This window comes from Heteronotia binoei, chromosome 11 (assembly GCF_032191835.1).
Source record: "Heteronotia binoei isolate CCM8104 ecotype False Entrance Well chromosome 11, APGP_CSIRO_Hbin_v1, whole genome shotgun sequence".
NCBI lineage: Eukaryota > Metazoa > Chordata > Lepidosauria > Squamata > Gekkonidae > Heteronotia > Heteronotia binoei.
In genome coordinates this window covers 47,905,275-47,924,216 of record NC_083233.1, presented here as the reverse complement: position 1 = coordinate 47,924,216, position 18,942 = coordinate 47,905,275, and the positions used below count along the sequence as shown (strand labels likewise).

The 18,942-nt window shown below is 47.3% G+C and overlaps 1 protein-coding gene across 1 annotated transcript in view; it reads left to right on the top strand.

Annotated features, from left to right (window-relative positions):
- The first annotated feature begins 6,019 nt into the window (after window positions 1-6,019).
- The window catches only part of SHROOM4 (shroom family member 4), a 34,182-nt gene continuing 21,259 nt past the window's right edge, over window positions 6,020-18,942 (top strand). The window contains exon 1 of the mRNA XM_060249079.1: window positions 6,020-6,326. Within this exon, the coding sequence (XP_060105062.1) occupies window positions 6,156-6,326 (171 nt within the window). The 5' untranslated portion in view covers window positions 6,020-6,155. The remainder of the gene's footprint in view (window positions 6,327-18,942) is intronic.

Below are 18,942 nucleotides of genomic sequence, written 5' to 3'. Positions count from 1 at the left end.
CAGAGCAGGGTTTGTGAGTTCCAACGTGAGGAAGAGACAAGCAGCTAGTGGATCTTCTGGGGCTTGCCACTTGGGTAGGGGCTGGGTGGGGATGCTCAGCCATGGGCTTGTGTTCGTTGCACCTCCCTGTAGGCTTCCTCTGAGCAAGTAAGGATTCATTGTGCATGCATTTCCCTCAACAGAGCAATATGCTTGAGAGTTAGATTATTTCACTGGATGGAGGTTTAGCTATGGCCTGTGGTGGATGTGTTTACATCTCCCACCAAGGGACTCTGTGCTTCTGCTCAGCCCCTCATCTGTAAAAGGAAATATTAATGATTGACTCAGCATGAGGCTTGTGGATGCTTTGGGCATTAAATGCTGGAAATTTTCATTGTAAATCAGGATGGGAGGTCGAACTGAGGAATATCTTGCATGTTGGTTCCTATCCTTGCTCTTAAACTTCTTGCTGACATGGTCCTAAGTGATTACTCACACAGCTCTACTCTCCTTGCCTGGGAAAAGACCCTAAAACTTGCATAGCCTGGAGACCAATCCTGGTCTCCTTCGATTGCCACATGACCTTGCCATCAGACCAGAAGCCTAACAAATGGGACTTTCCCCCAGCCAGCAGCTGTGTTTACTGCAGCACCAGTCTCAAAGTTTCCAAGCAGGCAGGTCCCACCTGGAGGTGCTTGACAGGTATAAATAGGGATCCAAGGGGGAGTTGTCTGAGGCACTCCTTTGTTCAGGCACTGGGAAAAGCTCTTGGCAAAAAGAACAGGGGCTGTTGTGTAATGAGGTGGGTGAGTTTTGAGACAAGAAGCAGACAGTTGTTGAATGGGGCAAGTCCCAACAGAATGGGGGGGGGGGGGGGAAGCAGGGCAGAGATGCTAGGGAAAGGTAATTTAGAGGGCATTTGAGGAGATGGCTAGTTTATGTCATTACTGCTGACATAAAACCAGATACATTTGTTGTGTCCCAACAATTTTGTTTTTGTGTCGTTCATTTCCAGTTTGGAAGTAAGTATACTAAATTAGGCTACATGAACATATGCATCATTATTTTGGATGGGTTTTTCAACTGGGTAATATAATATTAATCAATAATTGTATACATTTAATCTCTGTGTACAGCATTCCATTTTGGACCCTATATTATATATTGCCTTACAAGTGTAACAGGGACTTTGTTATATGCTGTAATTTGTACTATTTGACCTCTGAAGAAGGCCTCTGCAGGCTGAAATGCATCAAGTCATATGTGGGGTTTTTTTGTGCTTTTGTCACTTTGATTTTATGAGGCATCATTTGAGCCTCTGCAGGGTTTTTATATGTTCTTGTAATAAACACATGTACTTTTGTCTTTAACTATTGATGTTTTTAACTTTTGCCCCCCTTCTATAGCTCTAAACTTCCTTTGGAGGTTTTTAGTCTCTGACATGCCATGTCCCTTTAAGCACTTGTATAGAAGCTGAACTTTGAGAAAACATTTCCCATTGCCCTTTCTTGTAGGCTTCCAAGTAGAGTTCCCAAAATCCTGGAGAAAAAATGCCTTGCCCCTTTAACAGCAGCATAATATCTGGAAACTGGCAGGTAAAGATTTCATGGCATGGAGGTAAATAACATCACCTGATAAATAAAATCCCCATCAAGCTTCTGTTAAAGGGGCAGGACATTTCTTTTCCAAGTTATTGGCAGCCTTAGCCCTATTGGATGAATATTCCAATGCATCTGATGCACTGAACTCTGACTCACAGAAGCATATGCTGGAATAAATTTTGTTCGTCCTTAAGGTTGTACAAGACTTCTGTTTTCTGAAGCTAGCAGCCTTTGCTCTAGGAGCTATGAAGTGGCAGAAGGAGAAGCACTGCAGGGTAGAATAGAATACAACTTAGCAAAATGGATGGGCAGCTGCCTCCAGATGAGCCACTGTCCTGAGCAACAGGCTAGTCCTCAGCTGGTGTTTGCAGAGTGATGCTTTGTACAATTTAATTGATTTATAATCCTTGAAAGATTTTATACATACGCTGTTCATTTGGCAATATAGTTGACCTAAAGTATAAGTCTAAAGCACAACTACACAAATTACAAACTTCTAAGCCCTAAATTAATTGAAAAATGGGTTTAAAAGGCTGTAACTGACTTGGGTAGCAGAGGCTAGCTGGCTTTTGTCAGATCTCGGAAGCTAAGCAGGGTTGCATCTGGGTAGTTTTTGGTTGGGAGACCTCCAAGGAATACTGGGGTTGTGACCAAGAGGCAGGCAATGGCAATGTCACCTCTGAATGTCTCTTGCCTTGAACCTTACAGGGTCACCATACGTTGGCTGTGACTTGATGAAAATGGGGGAAAGCCTCTGCTTAAGCTGCACTGTTGGAATTTTAGACTTCTGTGCTTGCTGAGCCTCATGAGATTGCTCTTACACACAAAACTTATTTATATTGAATCAGACTATTGTTCCACCACTGGCTGTAATGGCAGTGGCTCTCCAAGGTCTCAGGCTGAGGTCTTCTACATCACCTGCCACCTTAAAAATAACAAATCACCAGGAGATGTTGGGGATTGAACCTGTGACCTTCTGCATGGCTAGCAGATGTTCTACCACTGAGCCATGGCCGCTCATGGGGTGGCTTTTCTAGTGTTCAAGGAGACAAGTATGCAAAGATACCACGTCTTGCAACACTGAGGGGCTTTGTGAATACATCACTTATATTTGGAAAAGATCTCTACCACCACCTTGGAAGGTTCAGAATGTATCTCATATAATTTGGAAAGACCCATGCAATAGCCTGTTGCAGTGTGTGTGTGTGTGGGGGGGGGATCCTGCAGTATCGTGAAGCCTAATTTATTGCAGATGGAATTTTTACATGTAAGGGCAATTGGATGTTTGAACAGAGGTAGTGATGACTATGTGCACACAAACAGCTGCATCCAGTAGGGGGTGCTGCATCCTGCAATAAAGCACAGCCTTTGTCTTCCTTGGTCTTAAAAGTGCAAAGGCTCGGAGCTTGTAACAAGAGATCAACATGCAAAAGATCCCGCTGCAGAGCAGAGTCTTTCCAAACACTGCTGTGCCCTAGCAGGGCCCCACATATCAACCTGAATGCCATTGTAAGCAGGACTCAGCAAGAGCAGGAGCTTTGTTTCCAAGTGCTGAGTGAGCTTTCAGCATTAAAATCAGCCTCCACTGCTGGTGTCTAATTCAAATCCAGCTCCCTTCTCTGGCCTTCACAGCCAAATCAAATAGCTTCTAGCAAAGGCCAACCAAGGACAGAGAAGAACCTCATGACCGAAAGGGACACCCCCCATCTTGGCCTTCCAGCTGAGTAATAGAAAATGGTTATTGTTTTCCAGGGCTGTGTTAATGATTGCCTGGCCTTTGTGCTGAGAGGGTTGGGGGTGGCCAGTGGGACCTGTTCAGAGAACAATAATGTATCTGAGTCAGCACTGCATGTTGGCTAGCTATACCTGCCTGTTTGGAGGCGGCCCACTTGCTGCTATGTCTATATTCTGACTGGGCATGGGTACAGATGTGGGCAGAGATATGGGGGGTCTCCTCCCAGCTGTGCGAGGCAGCCTTATGTAGTTGCTCACTGGAATGCTGGGCCAAAGATCACCAAACTGTGCATTTTGATTCCCTGTGAAAGTCCCGGTCATTTGTACGATTTACAGGGTGCCTGAAAAATAGCCGAGTCTTGAAAACTCCTGGATACTATGAAGGATGTTCTCTTTACCAGATTCCTTTTTGGGATTCTGCTCATATTCTTCCCCTTACCTTCACTTGCTCATTACAGCTGTTCCAGTCCATAGAGATTGAAGAGCAGCAGGCACAGAAGCAGACTGGCTATTTAATTTACAGGGAAAATTCCCAGTGGACTGCTGCCCTAGGGGACTCTTGGCAAGCCAGGAAAAAACAGACACAAGCCACTAGTTCCACTTGGTCCTGCAAGAGCCACTCACCCTGGGTTGTTCCAGGACCATTTTGATTTCCCAATCCATGCCTGAGCAGGAGCTGGGTGAGATAGCTTGAAGCATGAGAGAAGATGGAAACTTTCCAGCAGCCATGCCATGTGTGGTCACACACTCTAGGATGGTTGTTCCTACCTCTCCACCCCCCTGTCCTGCTGTGGATGTGCTGAGTCCTCACAAGGGAGTGGAGGAAGAGGAATAAGCGTGTCTGGTGTTAGAGGGGAGGTGATAGATGAGGCAACTCTCAGTCTGATGCATGCAACTTAATTCTGAGTGAATAGGTTTAGATTCAGATGCATAAGGAGGGGGAGTTTTGTGTGTATGTTGCTTCTCTTCCTCACTGCTCCTAAACAAACACAGTTTGGGATTCACAAGGAGGCAACCTATGACATTTGACCCCTTCCTCATCCAGGCAACAGGTCTCACACAACCCTACTCTTGGCCCCTTGCAATCTTTCTTTTCTGCCTCATAGTTCTAATACAAACTAGACATCTATGAAGACTAGTCAGGGAGATGTTTAACCCCCCTAAAAATGTTGATCCTCCCATGTTCTTGTATTATGTGCTTTCCAGTGTGCAAGTAGCCTTTGATATGCTACAAATGAAAGTGTGGCTGATCTGTGGTGCCGGATTAAACCCTGTGGAGGCCCCTAGGCAGTCAAAATCTCAGGGGCCCTCTTGCAAATTATTTCTGAGTCGGAGTGCCTACCCTGCTACCCGTGGCTCCCACTGCAGCCTGCAGGCACCTTCTCAAAAACCCCTTTGACAAAACTATGGGGGAAAGACAGAGAGAGGCAAACTTGGCAATGACGCCAGCAGCCACCACACTAGGCAAGTTGGGCAAAGAGCGGCTCAGTTGCTGGCTTTGCATGCAGGCAGGGGGAAAATGGAGGGAAAGCCAGCCTGGGGCCCCTAAAAGTGCGGGGGCCCATAGGCCAGTGCCTAGCTGGCCTACTTGTTAATCCAGCCCTGCTGATCTGCCATTAGTTATATCTTGCCCTTCTAACAAGGCACTCAGAGTAGAATACATACAACAATCCTGTGAAGTAAGTTTTTTGTCCTGAAGTTAGGTGGTGAACTTCATGGCTGAGTGGGAATTTGAATTCAGATTTCTCCTGTCCTTGTCTGATGGTTTAAATCCACTGTTCTTTTCTGACTAAAAACTGCCTGAACAAATTATAGAATTCTCACATTTCAAAGCCAGAATGGTGCGTTCCCCCCACTCTTTCAGCATGTATAGATTGACTATTTTGGATAAGGAAAGTTGGCTTTGGCACACTTGGCAAGAATCATGGGTTCAGGTTTACCTGAAGCAGTTTGTGAGCCAGTACTCAACAGCAACCGAACCTGTTTTTGAGGCTATGCCATAAACCTGAGAAGCATGAGGTAATAACAAAAAGAAATAAAATAAAAATAAGGCTGCCATCCGGAGGCACAGGGGAGTCAATCTCCTGGAACACAATGGGACTTACTTTCAAGTAAACAAGTTGTCACTTGGGAGGGCTTCTGTCACAATACATTTGTTAGCCTTCAAGGCGTTCCTGGCGTCAGCTGACTCACACCGCTACCTTTCTGGAATGTGTTAAGTGCCTACACACTGGGGCTGAGAAGCAGCTGAGCTTGTGCAGGATGTCCTACTCTGCTGTAACCTCGGCCCAGTTGCCTTATGCCTCAGACAAGGATGAGTCAGGGCTACCCCCACTCCCCATTTTCAAACCGCGTCTCATCAGCAGGTTTCTCCAGGGCGCAGAGTGCTTAGATCATCAATCGGAGTAGCTGATGTTTGGTGTCGATCTGGTAGTCGCTAGACGTTGGGGCCCCCCACACTAGCCCAGCCCCCTTTTGCACCCTGAGCACCTCAGTTAGGAAGGCGAAAATGCGCCCTGCGTGCTCACGGGATCGAATCGCGCCCTCTTCCTCCGGAAAATCCTCCCTTTCGCCAGAGTTTGACCACGTCATTTGGGGAACCTGAAAGGGTGGCTGAATCGGCTGCCCCGGGGAGGTTGTTCGGGAGTCAAGGCCCGCACAGCCGAGCAGCCAGGCACGCCAGCCCGCTCCACCCGCCTCTCCCTGCCCGCCCCACCCACCGCGGCCGCCTCCGGCCCGCCCCCTGCCTGCCCAGCAAGCCGCCCGCGTCCCATTGATGCCGAGCGGCAGTCGGTCTGGGCTGGCCCGCCGTGTGTGAGTGAGGGGCTGCGGGATGGTGCCATGGCGCGGCCGGCGGGGGAGGAAGCGCAGTCGCGGCGGCGGGAGAGCCCGACGGCGAGCCGGCTGCTGGTCTCCTTCCAGTACGTGCACGTGCAGCTGGGTGGCGGCGCGCCCTGGGGCTTCACTCTGCGCGGGGGGCTGGAGCACGGCGAGCCCCTCATCGTCTCCAAGGTGAGAGGCCCCGTCGCCATGCGGTGCAGCCAGCCAGCCAGCCAGCCAGGGGCTGTCCTGCTGGCGGGCTGCCTCGTCGCTCCCGCGCGCTTTCTTTCGCCCCCGCCGCCATTGGGTTGTGTCTCCCGGAGTTTTGTTGTGCCGCCGCTGCCGGGGAAGTTTGAGGTCTGAGTTCGGCCGGGCCCGGGACTGTCGGGGGGAGGCTGACTGCCTTCCTGCCTGGCTCATTTTTGCAAAAGGCCGGGGTGGGGAAGTGGCGACCTTCTTGGAGACTAGCGGGGGCTGGGAGGAGGATCGGTAAGCCCTTGTCTGAGCGGCTGTGGCGTGGCCAGCGGTAGAAGTATTGGGCCTCTTGAGCATCTGTGAGGAGTGACTGAGGTAACAAATGCTTTGTCTTCGAACTGTGAGCTGAAACTACCAGGTCAAGTCATTCATCCCTTTTGCTTGGCTTTGGCCACCCTGATTGGGGTTGGCCATGGCTGTCCAGCAGAGAAAGGTTGTTCCCAGCACCTTCAAACCCGAAACGCTTTACCTGGGGATGCCCTGGATAGAACCAGGAAGAACTGTGTGTGCCTCCAAGTCAAGTCCTCCCTTAAGTGAAAGGGGAATAGCAAATGAAACTTAGCAGTTGCTTTGCCTGAAAGTTGGCAAACCCTAGTTCCTTATAAGCGAAAGCCTCCCCCCAAATTGATGCCAGGATGAGACTTGGTGCCATATAATTTTTTCCCTATGGTGGTCAATGCATCCCTTCTTGTGCCAGCCTCTGCCAGAGATGGCCTTCAGGGCTTGGCTTGCTCAGCTGCCAAAAAGGGTTGTACTCCTCACGCAACTTGGCAATGGAAATCAAACTCATCTGTGGCTTGGGGCTGGTGTAAGAACAAGAATGCTGGCTCAGTGCAGGCAGGATCAGGAGGTAAAGGCTTCCAGCAAGGATGTTAAGAGGGGTATGGAGGTCAAGAGCTGCCTGGTTTTGCAGTGCAGTCCTTGGTGGGTTGCAGATGGGTTTGAACAAGGGAGCAGTCTCAAAGATTCACCTGCCTTCCTGAGTGAAATTCCTGCTTCTCATCAGGCTATCGGCCTCTGGTTGCTTGATACTGGGGTGTCTGTTATCTTCTGTGGGTGGCACAGTGTCTTTTATCCAAGGGGCAGATAACATGCATACAGCTGTCTATGCAGCAGCAGTAACTAGGTCATGGGCTTTCTTGGTGGCGGGTCCGGTCCTCCAGAATGATCTACTGGAGTGGATACAGTGGGCGCCTTTGGTGGCTCCATCTAGGTGTTTGTGGAAGGGTCAGTTATTCCAGCAGGTTTAGCTGCGTGGTTTTTAAAATCTGTGCTGTGGTTGTAAATGTGATTGGCTTTTGGTTTATTGTTTATTAGACTTATATCCAGCCCTCCCCACTGAAGCAGGCTCAGGATGGCCCACAACCAATAAAATCACAATAACATTTCAACACATTAATTCAACACATTAGCTACATCAATTTAAATTAGAATTTAAAACATTAAAACAGTCAGGTGCTAATATCATTTGATGTCATTTCATTTCTGATGGCGTTCAGTATTTATTAGGTATCATTACTTCCTACTATATTGGTACTTCCCAATCCATGCCTTTGGGGTCATTGCAACTTGTGGTTGAATGATTAGTTGCCTCAAGTCCAAGGAAATAAGGCAGGATATAAATTATTTAATTAAGTAAAGTTCTCAGTTTGGCTGGTGGTGTTGAAGAATTCCATGACTGAAAGAGAATTCCCTGGGATTTACCCTATCTTTTACTGGTGAGGGCAGCTTTGCACCTCTGGATATTAAATGATTGATATAATGATGAATAATCAAAGCTTGACAAGGCATCTAGTATGTTTTGAGTAACAAGAAGGCATTCAACTTGTACATATTTTTACCATAGAAAAAAGGTTATACAGGAGGGAACGAAAGTTGCTGGACTGCTACTAGCATAGGAAAGGGTAGGCTTTAACATGGTTCTAGGTCATGGCTGTCAATTTCTCCTTCTCATCCAGCTCTGGCTCTATGAAGCTAAGCTGTTTTCTTTGCTTGGGGGGAAGTATTTCACCAGTTTTTGTATGAGGAAGGGGTGGGAATACAGTACAGCCACCTAGAGTTTCCTCCTGCCCCTATTTAACAGTGGGGACAGAGACAAGGTTGCCTTGCTGGCACATCCTATGCCATTGCATCAACATCTTGAGTCTCCTGTTGATGTCTCCTGAAGCTGCTGTGCTGATTTTGATTTGTGGTGCCTTCTTTGCCTTCCCTTGGGAGCTTCCCTTGCCCCAAACTTGGTTTCAGGCCTGCTGCTGCTTCTCTGGTTCAGATCTGGTTCCCGTGAAAGAGGCTTTGTGCTGCACTTCACCCTTTCTCTCCTTCTCCCCCTTAAAACATTTCCTGAAGTGTTGGTTTACCCAGTCTGTATTTGTTTTAAATCTCCACAGAAACTCCTTCCTGACCAATGGGAGAAGCTACTACTCAAGTGTTGTGATACTGTGTGGATTTCTAAATGCACCAAGAGGTCTTGCTGAAAGTAAATAGGGAAGAGACTGCCATTCCTGTAGGACTCTCCATTGCATCTGCCCAGTTTAGCAATCCCGTGCTTTCTGCTAGTCTTTGCCCCCTCTTCACAGTGCGCCTGGCGCCTTGCTTTCCTGTGTTGTTTGGTTCAGTAGCTGAAAAGCCACAGTGAGGCCCCATAGAGCAAGCTAGCCCTGTCTCTTCTAAGATAGATCCAAGTGGGCAGCCGTGTTGGTCTGAAGCAATAGAAAAAAGCAGTAGACAAGAGGCACCTTTAAGACTAACTAAGTTTTATTCAGAATGTAAGCTTTCATGCCTCTATGTACCATTAGAGCATACAAAAGCTTACATTCTGAATAAAATTTAGTTGGTCTTAAAGGTACATCTTGTCTACTGCTTTGTCCTGTCTCTTCTTAGTTCAGGCATTTCTACCAAGCTCCTTGATTAGGAGGTGAGCACCAATCCTGTCTTGTGTTCCTGGGATGATGGATTTGGTTTTCCCCACTCTGCTGCAATATCTTCTGAGCTTCAAGACCTTCTACCTGGAACTTTTTTTCACACCATAGAAGTTTCAGAAGAGAGCTGTGGTATTTGATCTGAGATGACTGTAGGCATGTGCAAGGAAGACCCTTTAGCTTGGTGGCTGAGCACTTATTTTGCATGCACAGCATTCCAAGTTTGATCCTCACTGTCTCCAGTTTAAATGTACTTTGAATGGCAGGGCAGAAATGTATATGTATGTAAGAGAGAGAACTAACCATTAATGGTTGTGAGGATGGAGATGAGGACTGAAATGTGGTGTTGTCATTTTTTTAAAAAAAGGAATGTATATATGTTTTTCAATATACTTCCAAAACATGAAGCTTCTACTTGCAATAGTCAAAAAACAGTGAGAGAATGTATAACATACTTTCCGTTACCCACTTTTCCCAGTTCTGAACTGACCTCCTCCCAGGACACTTTTTGTAGAAAAATAGGTGATGGAGCTCATTAGCATAACTCATTAGAGATCCAGCCAGCCCAAGCAGGCCTCGCTCACCTGGGGCTCTCCTTGGCCACCCCCCACCACAGTCAAAAGGCCAGCAAGCCACCCACTGCCCAAAATCACATAAGAAGTGGAGAAAGTGTGGTGTGGGCTTCTCCAAGGGTTAATGAGGGTTTCTGAGGATGTGGCAAAGTTCCTGGTGGCTGGCTAGCTGCTGCTCTCCTAATCCAGGAATTGTTATGCAGCTGCACCTACTATTCCATGGACAAGGTAGGTGGGGAGGAGGAGGGGGAGAAAGGTTCAGCAGCTGTGCTCCTGTGAGCTCCTGCTGAATTCAAGGCCTGCTGTTTCTCATTGCTTGAGGGATGTGGAGTGGAGCAGAAGGGCTGCCTGAACCTGCAAGAGGCGCTACCACAATCCTTCCCTCACTGTTTGACCAACTGACGGACAGGAAGGATGTGTGAAAATTGCTGGAAAGGGTGCAGAATACTTGGGAGTGCTGCTGCTTGTGTTGCACCATGCCCCACTTGATGGAAGTCCCACAACCCCATCAGTGCATGCTTTTCCATGTTACTAATATTAACTGGTGTGTGACATGAACTCAGGATGGCAAAACTTTCCTCCTTGGGGTGGCACTAACAGTCTGTGCATGCCACTAACACGCTTGCTGGCTGAGTGGGTTGGAGTAGGTGGCTGTGTGCCAGGAGAGTCATCTGGGTGCTGAGCAGCCAGGGCCAGCAGGCAGTGAATTATTAACTGTCCTTGTTCCTCTGCTGCCAGCATTGGCACTTGGTTTTTGGGCTGCAAGCAAGGCCACTCCCCTGGGTGGAATGCCTCCTTGATGCCAGGACTAGATTGGTCCCTGCAGGCAGAGAGGAAAGGAGAAGATTTCAGGTGTGTGGAGGATGGCTTTTGTGATGCCTCATCTCATTCCCTTCTGTCTTGAGACATCTGTGGAGGCTCACATGTCACAATCGCTTTAGGGTCTGAAGACAAGACCTTGCTTGTGTTAAATCATCATGGGATGGCTTGTGTGCTTCCGTATCCACCTACCAGATTGTACTTAGGAGCAGCTGCAACACTGAGGGTGGCTTGTGAGGGACGCGCCAAGAAGGGCATCTACTTTTTGTGTGATTGGGTCAGTTTGGCCCACCCTGTGACCCCACGGCTGTTGTCTGCCAGATTAGTTGAGAGAAGTGGTTTGTGCTGTTTGCTGTAGCCTCTTCCACACAGCAGTGCTTTTCCATGTTCCTTGCATTATCACTGTGAATGTGAGATAGTTGTGGGTTCTTCTATGTAGCAACAATTCTCTGTGTAGCTCTTTGGTACCACTATGGATTCAGAGGTGTTCACAGCAACAATAGAACATCCATGTAGTTGTTTCCCTTGCTGTTTCTTTACCTCAATTTCCCCTGTCCTAGCTTCTTCCCCACACCAGAGAATGGTGTGTGTGTGTGTCTGTATGTTAAAAATTGGCAATCGGCTTCTGACTATATTGTTTTAATGCTATTTTTAAAGTCCAAAAAATCTCTCTGGGATGGGGCAGGGGAATAGGTGGCAGTCACAAGGGACTGATACCAGCAAAATGGTGCTGTTGTGAGGGGGAAAGGTGCACCTTCACAGAATCATAGAGTTGGAAGGGACCTATGGTCATCTAGTCCACCCCCCTCCACAATGCAGGAAATTCACAAGTACCTCCCTTCTGTACTCCTTGTAAGAGTGCTTTGACTATGATCTTCTGAATAGAGCTCACCAGATCAGGTGTAGAAAAAATCACAGAAGAGGGTGGCACGGAAGCAGGACAAAAAAGAGAAGATGTCATGAGGATACTCCCCAAACAGCGCTGCTGTAAGGAAGCCACATTGGAGCAAAATATCTGCATGGAAGAAGGCTTTGATGCCATTTGAAAGTATTATGAGGCACCTGTGTGGGTGAACAGAGCTGAACTGTATCCCTGAAATATCTCTGTTACTTAAGAAATGAAGCTCAGGATGCAAATTGCCTTACCAGGGAGGGTTGGTCTTCAGCATGTAACTCCCAGGTGCTATTTGCTCTGAGCTTGGCTTATTTCTTCATGAAGGTGTGACTGTGGATTAATTGAAGAGGCAATGTAGTATAGCAGTTAGTTGGACAAGGATTTCAGAGTTCAATGTAGTATAGCAGTTAGTTGGACAAGGATTTCAGGGTTCAAGTCTCCATTATGCTGTGAATTGCACTCGGTGGCCTTGGACTAGTTGAACACTCAGCCTGACCTACTTCACAGAGTTGTTGTGGGGGCAAAATGGAGAGGAGCCCTGAGCCACTTGGAGGAAGAGAAGGTAAAATGCATACATAGGCATACAACAACAATGGCTTCTAAATCAGGCACCTAAATCAGGATGGTATCTAAATCAGGCACTCTAGGTTCTCCTAAATACGTGGACTTCTTTGTCTGCTGTTTTTCTTTTAAGCCCAAACTGTTTGTCCAAAGGCTGGTATGTTTTGGAAAAGGCACAACCAACATCTTGATTAGGGCTTCAGGCTCCCAGATGCAACGAGAATTCCCTCTTTCTCCCTATAGCTTCCTGTCCATGTTTCTGGGTGCCCCAGTCATTTTTGTTCTGCTGCCAAGAGATCATCCACATTTTCTGCAACTTGCTGGTCGCAGATACAGCTGATGCAAACTTGGGTAACTTCCTTGAATCTTGTATATGCCCAAGAGATGCAATATAAGGCATGCGCTTGGTGGGGGGGGGGGGGGGAGTGGTGCCTGGGTTGCTCTCAGTGGGTATGAAGAGGGAGCCCTTCCTTGCTTTTTCTCAACAGGGTGGGATGGCAAGGACAGCAAGCGTCTTCCTCGCTCTTCTGTTGCAAAGTCACCAGCCGCCCAAGAAAGAACAAGTGCCTCTTTGTACCATAATTAGCCGTCAACCCATGAACTCCTTTTTCTGTATGCTCAGGCTTAGCCCTGCCCTCTTTCTTTTCCACTCCCTCCTGGAAGCTAGGGCCTGGTGTTGGGCCAGAAGACTTATGGCTCCTCCTTTCTCCAAATTGGCAGGCCTGGCCTGGCCCTACCCATTTTGGTAGTCAGAGAACCCTGCCTAACAGACGCAGGATCCAAAATGCAGCTTCCTCCCTCCCCCCCTTGCCCCGCCTTGTGTTTCAGCAGTGGCCAGAGGACTGCTGTCTGTGCTTTCTCTGAAGAACAGCTCACAAATTACCTAAAATCAACAGTATGCAATCAAATAATCAAACAGTATACAATCAAATAATCAAACACACATGAACACAACCAAACCCAGTACAAAGCAGTTTACAGAAGTTAGAAATCAATATTTTGCAATTTAAAAAAAACATAAGAGGTACAGCTAGGCTAGTTCTCACCACTGCAAATAGTGCTGTTTTCAGTTGCTCCTCTGTCAAGGGAGTTCCATAAATTGGTTGCCACTCTTGATCAGCTCACATCTGATGGGGAAGGCACATGCAATGGGGCTCTGAGAAAGATCTCAAATTCTGTGTCGGTTCATACAGGAAAAGGTGGACTCACACTGGACTCACACAGTTTAAGGCTTCAGAGGTCAAAACCATCAGTTGAATTGGGACTAGAAACCATTTAGAAGCCAGTAAAATGGTACAACTCTTAACATCATGAGGCTCATATAACCAGCTCTGTCAGAACTGACTACTTGCAGTATTTAAATATTCTAGTATCTAATGATGCAGTCCCATTTAGCACATTGTTGCAGTAGCCTGATAGGATATGAGTACCTGACCACTGATGAATTTTGGGGTCCCCATGATGCTCTTTTGGTTTGGAAGGAGCCAATTGTACATGAGCAAAGTCCTCTTGCTTCAGTTTGGTGCTACATGGAAGAACTTTAGAGGCTAGTCTGTACAGCCACTTCCAACTGTATCTTCCCTCTGGTGTGAAGAGCAGCTGCTGCCAAGCAGCATTGTAACCCAGAAAGTGGGGAGGAGACAGCACTTCCGCCCACAGCAGGGGGTCTGTGGGTTTCATCCAGCCGCAGTTCATCTGTTTCCTGTGGGGAGGGGCACATGTCTGCTTATCTTCTTGCAGCCTAGTGTGGCATAGCAGGAGGAAAAGCTGGACAATGATGATGAATCTCTTTGTCTCAGTGAGCTCTTCCTAGAAGGGATTTTCCTCTTCCTTGTTTCACTAATATCCTTCCAGCCTCAGATCCCCATGGCCTGTCATGTGTCTTCCTCACCCTTCACAGTTCCAGAAAATGTGGAATTCCAGATTTTACAGCCACTGTCAAAAATGTTAATTAAATGCAAAGTTGGGAAATTCATTCTGAGCTCCGAATTCAGGCCCCCCCCCGAGAACATCTGTCCTTGTCTGTAGTAGATATCAGTGGGCTGCATCCCTGGTAGCTTGTGTGGCAGAAGGCTGAGTTTCTAATGCTTCCACCTCTGTTCCCTTCATTATGACTACCTGAAGGCTAAGAAAGTTATTCTTATATTCTTGTCTTGGACTGGGAGTGGTTGAGAGTTATTGTCTTAGCCTTCCTGGTTTTGATGTTCTCTGACTAGTTTAGATATAAGTGTGGTGGGCAGGAGTGGTTTCAGATATCTCCTACCCCCCAAGTGGTTTTATTACTCCCTTTTGCATAAAGCTAGGTGTTGATGCTCTATTTGCTTACTGTGCTCAGTGGGACTGCCTGGCTGTTTGGGGCACCAGCATCTCCAAAGTTGCCTCGTTCTTTCTCATTCTTTGTTTTTGAAACCCGACCATTCCACATACCTTGTTTTTGAGAGGGTAGGGACCATTTTATAATTTATGTTCTTGGCACTGCATCTAATTAGTAATTGCACTATGTGATTCCCAGACTCCCTGGATAGGTGGAGCGTCTAGACACTATGCCCCCATTGCTGCAGTCTTGCCTGGGCTTGGTGCCACAGATGGATGAACTGGCTTTGGGCCTCCTGCACCTAAGCTGTCAAATGCTGTGGCCTCTCTGCCTGCCACACCCCACAATTTCTGGGTCATTTGCATAATGTGTGGGACCCCTGTTTTGATACCTAAAGGAGGAGCCGTATCTTGGGCTCTGTAAGTAGACTGCTGAGACTCTTGGAAACTGGAAAAATTGCCAGGCAAATGCCAGATTCAGGCTGTGGGATTTGTAGATGGGGGTGGATGGGAGAGGAGCACAGGACTGAGTACAGGAACTTTTGATAAACTTCCAAAGAATCCTGTAGTTCTCTGGGAGGCAGTTTGAAAACCACTGGCATGAGCTCGCATGACTGAGACTTTGGAGACATGTGCATAGCCTCCACATCCAGCACTCTTACAGTCCAGGCCTGCTGTTTGCTCCGCCCCAGCAAACTCCAAGCTCCCTGTTGCCTCCAGCTGGGATTTGAGGAATGAGAGCCTCTCTTCTTGTTCTGAGTGTGCCAGGCCCTCCGACTGCGTGCTGGCCGTCCCCATCTGGACTCTATTTCCGAAATGCGGCTGAGATGCGCGGAACACAGACCCAGAGTTTAGAGCAGAGCATTGTTTGTTTTCTTTCAGCTCTGAGCTCAGTCCCTCGCAGCATTTGGAGAGAATTTGCTGATTTTGTACATAGCTGTGTTCCATGTGTTTGGAGTTGCAGCAGACATAAATAGGGAGATCCAGCAGCATGGGGGGTGGGGAACCGACAGTGGCTAAATGGGGAGGTGGGATCATGGAGAGGGAAAGCTGGAAAGGTTGAGAGATGCTTCCTTTTCATTCCCACCTTCCGAGGCTGCTCCAGTGTGTGTTTTCTTTTCTACAGTTGGGTTGCCTCAAGCTGTGATTAGACATCTTGCTAGCAAAGCAGAGTTGGGTCTCCATCAGAATTTGAATGAAGCATTCTGCATTCCACTGAGGCTAAGGCTAACTTATAGCATATCATTTTGCCATTAGATCATGATTGTTCAAAAATCATTTTGAAGGCATTGTAATTTTTGGAAAGTGGGAAGGTGCTGGTTTCCTAGCAGTTCAGAGAGTGAGGGAGAATTTGTTTCCATAGCCACTTTGCAGATATAGGTAAGAACCCCCCTTTAGGTATTCAGGCAGGAAGTGTTTGTGATAGGGTAGCTGGGTTCGACTCTGGGAACTTTGGGGATGGAGCCATGAGACTTTGGGGGTAGACCCAGGAACAAGGTTGTGACAAGCACTATTGAACTCCAAAGGAAGTTCTGGCCATCACATTTAAAGGGACTGCACTCCTTTTAAATGCCTTCCCTTCACTAGAAATAACGAAGGAGGGGAACATCTTCTTTTGGGGCTCATAGAATTGGACCTCAGGTCCAATCTTTTTGAAATCTGGGGTGGGGGTGAGGAGAGGCACCAGATGCTATGCTAAAAATTTGATGTCTTTACCTCAAAAAAATAATCCCCCCCCCCGAGCCCCAGATACCCACAGATCAATTCTCAATTATACCCTATGGGACCAGTCTCTATAGGGTATAATGGAGTGCCCAGCTGACATTCAGCCTTCCCTTCCCACTTTCTGATAATTCTGAAGTGGGGGGAGGGCCAGGGGATCCCCTGCCCCCAACTGTGGATCGGCAACCCTAGTTTGTGACTTTGAAAAGATCTGGAATTTTCATTTCAGACCTCAATGGGAGGAGGGTAAGCAGTTCTCGTGGACTAGTGACTTTGGACTAATTTGTAAGGTTCATCAGCCCAACTATTGAGGCTTATATCAAAACCTGGAACTGAACTTTCACTGCATAAAATTGAGTGCTGCATGTTCTTCAGGCAAACAAGAGCTCTAATGGACTCAGCTGCGGAGCAAAAGTGGTTTGGTTAAGAAGCATCACCAATTCCACTGAAAATTGCTATGGCAGGACTAAATGACAGATTCTGTATTCAAAGCCCCAGCATATGCATCTGTATGTGATTAACATACCTCCGGAGTTTAAAAAAAAGAATTACAATTGAGGGCACGAGTCCTTGGCTGCTGGATTTCATTTGTTGGTTTTAATGCTAGGTATTTTTTAGCATTGGTGAACCTCTAGAACTGGCTGCTCTCAAGATGTTTTGAATTTAAATTAATTCTAAGTGGCAGAGTGTATTCCATATACATATGTTTAAAAATGTATCTCATCCTGTCCTTTTGAGTTTGTCCTCAGTTAAAATTGTGATCGTAAGAGAACCAGAGGGGTTTTTCAGTTGGGGTGGGGGTGAATTTAGTAATGTTAATCACTTAATTTAGCCCTTTCCAAAGGATAGTAGTGCTTGAAGTAGTGGAGAGTCTGTCCTTCAGTGGCTGCCTTTTGCAGCCTCTCGGCATCAGCAGAGTCTGCATCTGTGGTGACCTGGCAAAGAATTTTGCAAGCAGTGGGAAATGCAGATTTAGAATTGCAGAATCCCATTTTTAAAAGGTATCTTGGAGTGGAATTTTGAGAAGCCCCTCAATGACTGAACCTCTTGCTGCCCCTGTGGCTAAGAGCCTGGAGCTGTTCCATCGTCAACATTTTGTCTTCTTTTTTTCTTTACTTGAGCCATGCACCATTTTCAATCAAAGACAGAATTTAATCATCCCGCCTTGGCAGACCTTTTCCATTATGGGGATTCTCAAATGCTGTACAGGGGAATTTGTTCTTTGGGATCTGTGGGCAGTTCCATTCTGTGGGAAATGGGTGGGTTCTCTCCTCCTCCTTTCCATTTGGACAAATCTTGCATAACTGTGTCCTGCCACTCAACTACTTTGCTCATTAAATCCTGCTCTCTTGTCCAGAAGAGATTGGAGCCAATCTAGATTTGAAATCTTGTCACAGCCTAGACTGGACTATTGCCTACTTCCATAGCTTTGAGAAGGTTTCTCCGCTTTCACACATCCCAGGATTGATTCTGAAAGGCAATTCATCACAGCTGCTTAACAACTCTTTTCTAAAATGGCTCCTGTTGTGTGGCTTCGGGTTTGCTTAGAAAGGCTCTTTCCCACTGTGTTAAGCTGCTCTGCACTGTGCATGTATTAAGAAGGTCTCAGCAGCAGTAATTGGTCAACACATTCCACAGCCTTGGAGGTATCCTGGTTGGATATGTGTGATCTTGAGTCCTCTGGGACTTGTGGCTGGGCCAAACTTTCAAGGGCACATGGGATAGCTAAGCTAGTTCCATGCTGGCATGAAAAACATGTCACCCACAGACAAAGAGATGTTAGCATTTTTGTGCCCTTTGTCTGTGAGGTGTATCAAAGACCTGCTATGTTGCTAGGTGTCTCAGTTAATGGTCTATCCCTGCAAGCCTTAGGGCTGGATTTGGAGGCCAACTCTAGAAGCACGGAAGGGTTAGACATAGAGTCTTCTGTCAAAGTCACCTGTGTTTTGGAGCATGCCTGACCACTTCTCAAAGCACACAGGTCAGAGGTGTGGTCTCCAGTTGCTTGGACCAAGTGTGTGTGTGTGTGTTCTTTTCCTTCCTTCCTATCATCCACTCTTCTATTAGCCAGAATAGTTGTGCCATTGGGCATGGCTTGAGCATGGACTCCTCCAGCAAACAAGCAATGTAAGACTTCTGTGGGTTCTGAACAGTCCCACTGGCATTTGGGCAGCACAATAGGCCCTTGTGTTGGCCAGGCCACGGGGGAAGCAGCTGAGGGAGCCCCCTTTGTATTTCATGTGACTGCGACGGAGAAGGGTGGCCAAGCCCAGTTCTCTGCTCTGCCTAATGCTGCAGCCCTAGCTTGGTCCTGGAGTCATTGCTGGCAGAACCATTTCCTTTGGGGTCACCACTCTGCAGCAAGTAAGTGAAGATTGTAACTGTTGACCAGACAGCAACTTTATCACTGCTGGTTCTTTGGATGGTGCTTTATCCTGTCTGTTTGGGCTGAGCAGCCAGCTTTCTCGGGGGCTCAGCCCAGGGACCTCCCTTCTTTGTCCCTTTATCTTGTTCCCTTGTCAAAGGGGAGTATGCAAGAGAAAAGGGGGCATTTCTCTCTGGGTAAGGTCAAGAAAGTTGAAGGCTCCAAAGTAGAGGGGAGTGTTTTCTCTTGGAAGAAGAGCTGTGGCAGGGGGAGTTCCTTAGCTTCTAAAATGGGAAATTCTTGGGATGGGTAGAAATTTCCAATGGGAGCTGTTTTGCGGAAGGGAGGAGACTGTATCAGCACCCCCATCTCTCTTGTATGGAACAGC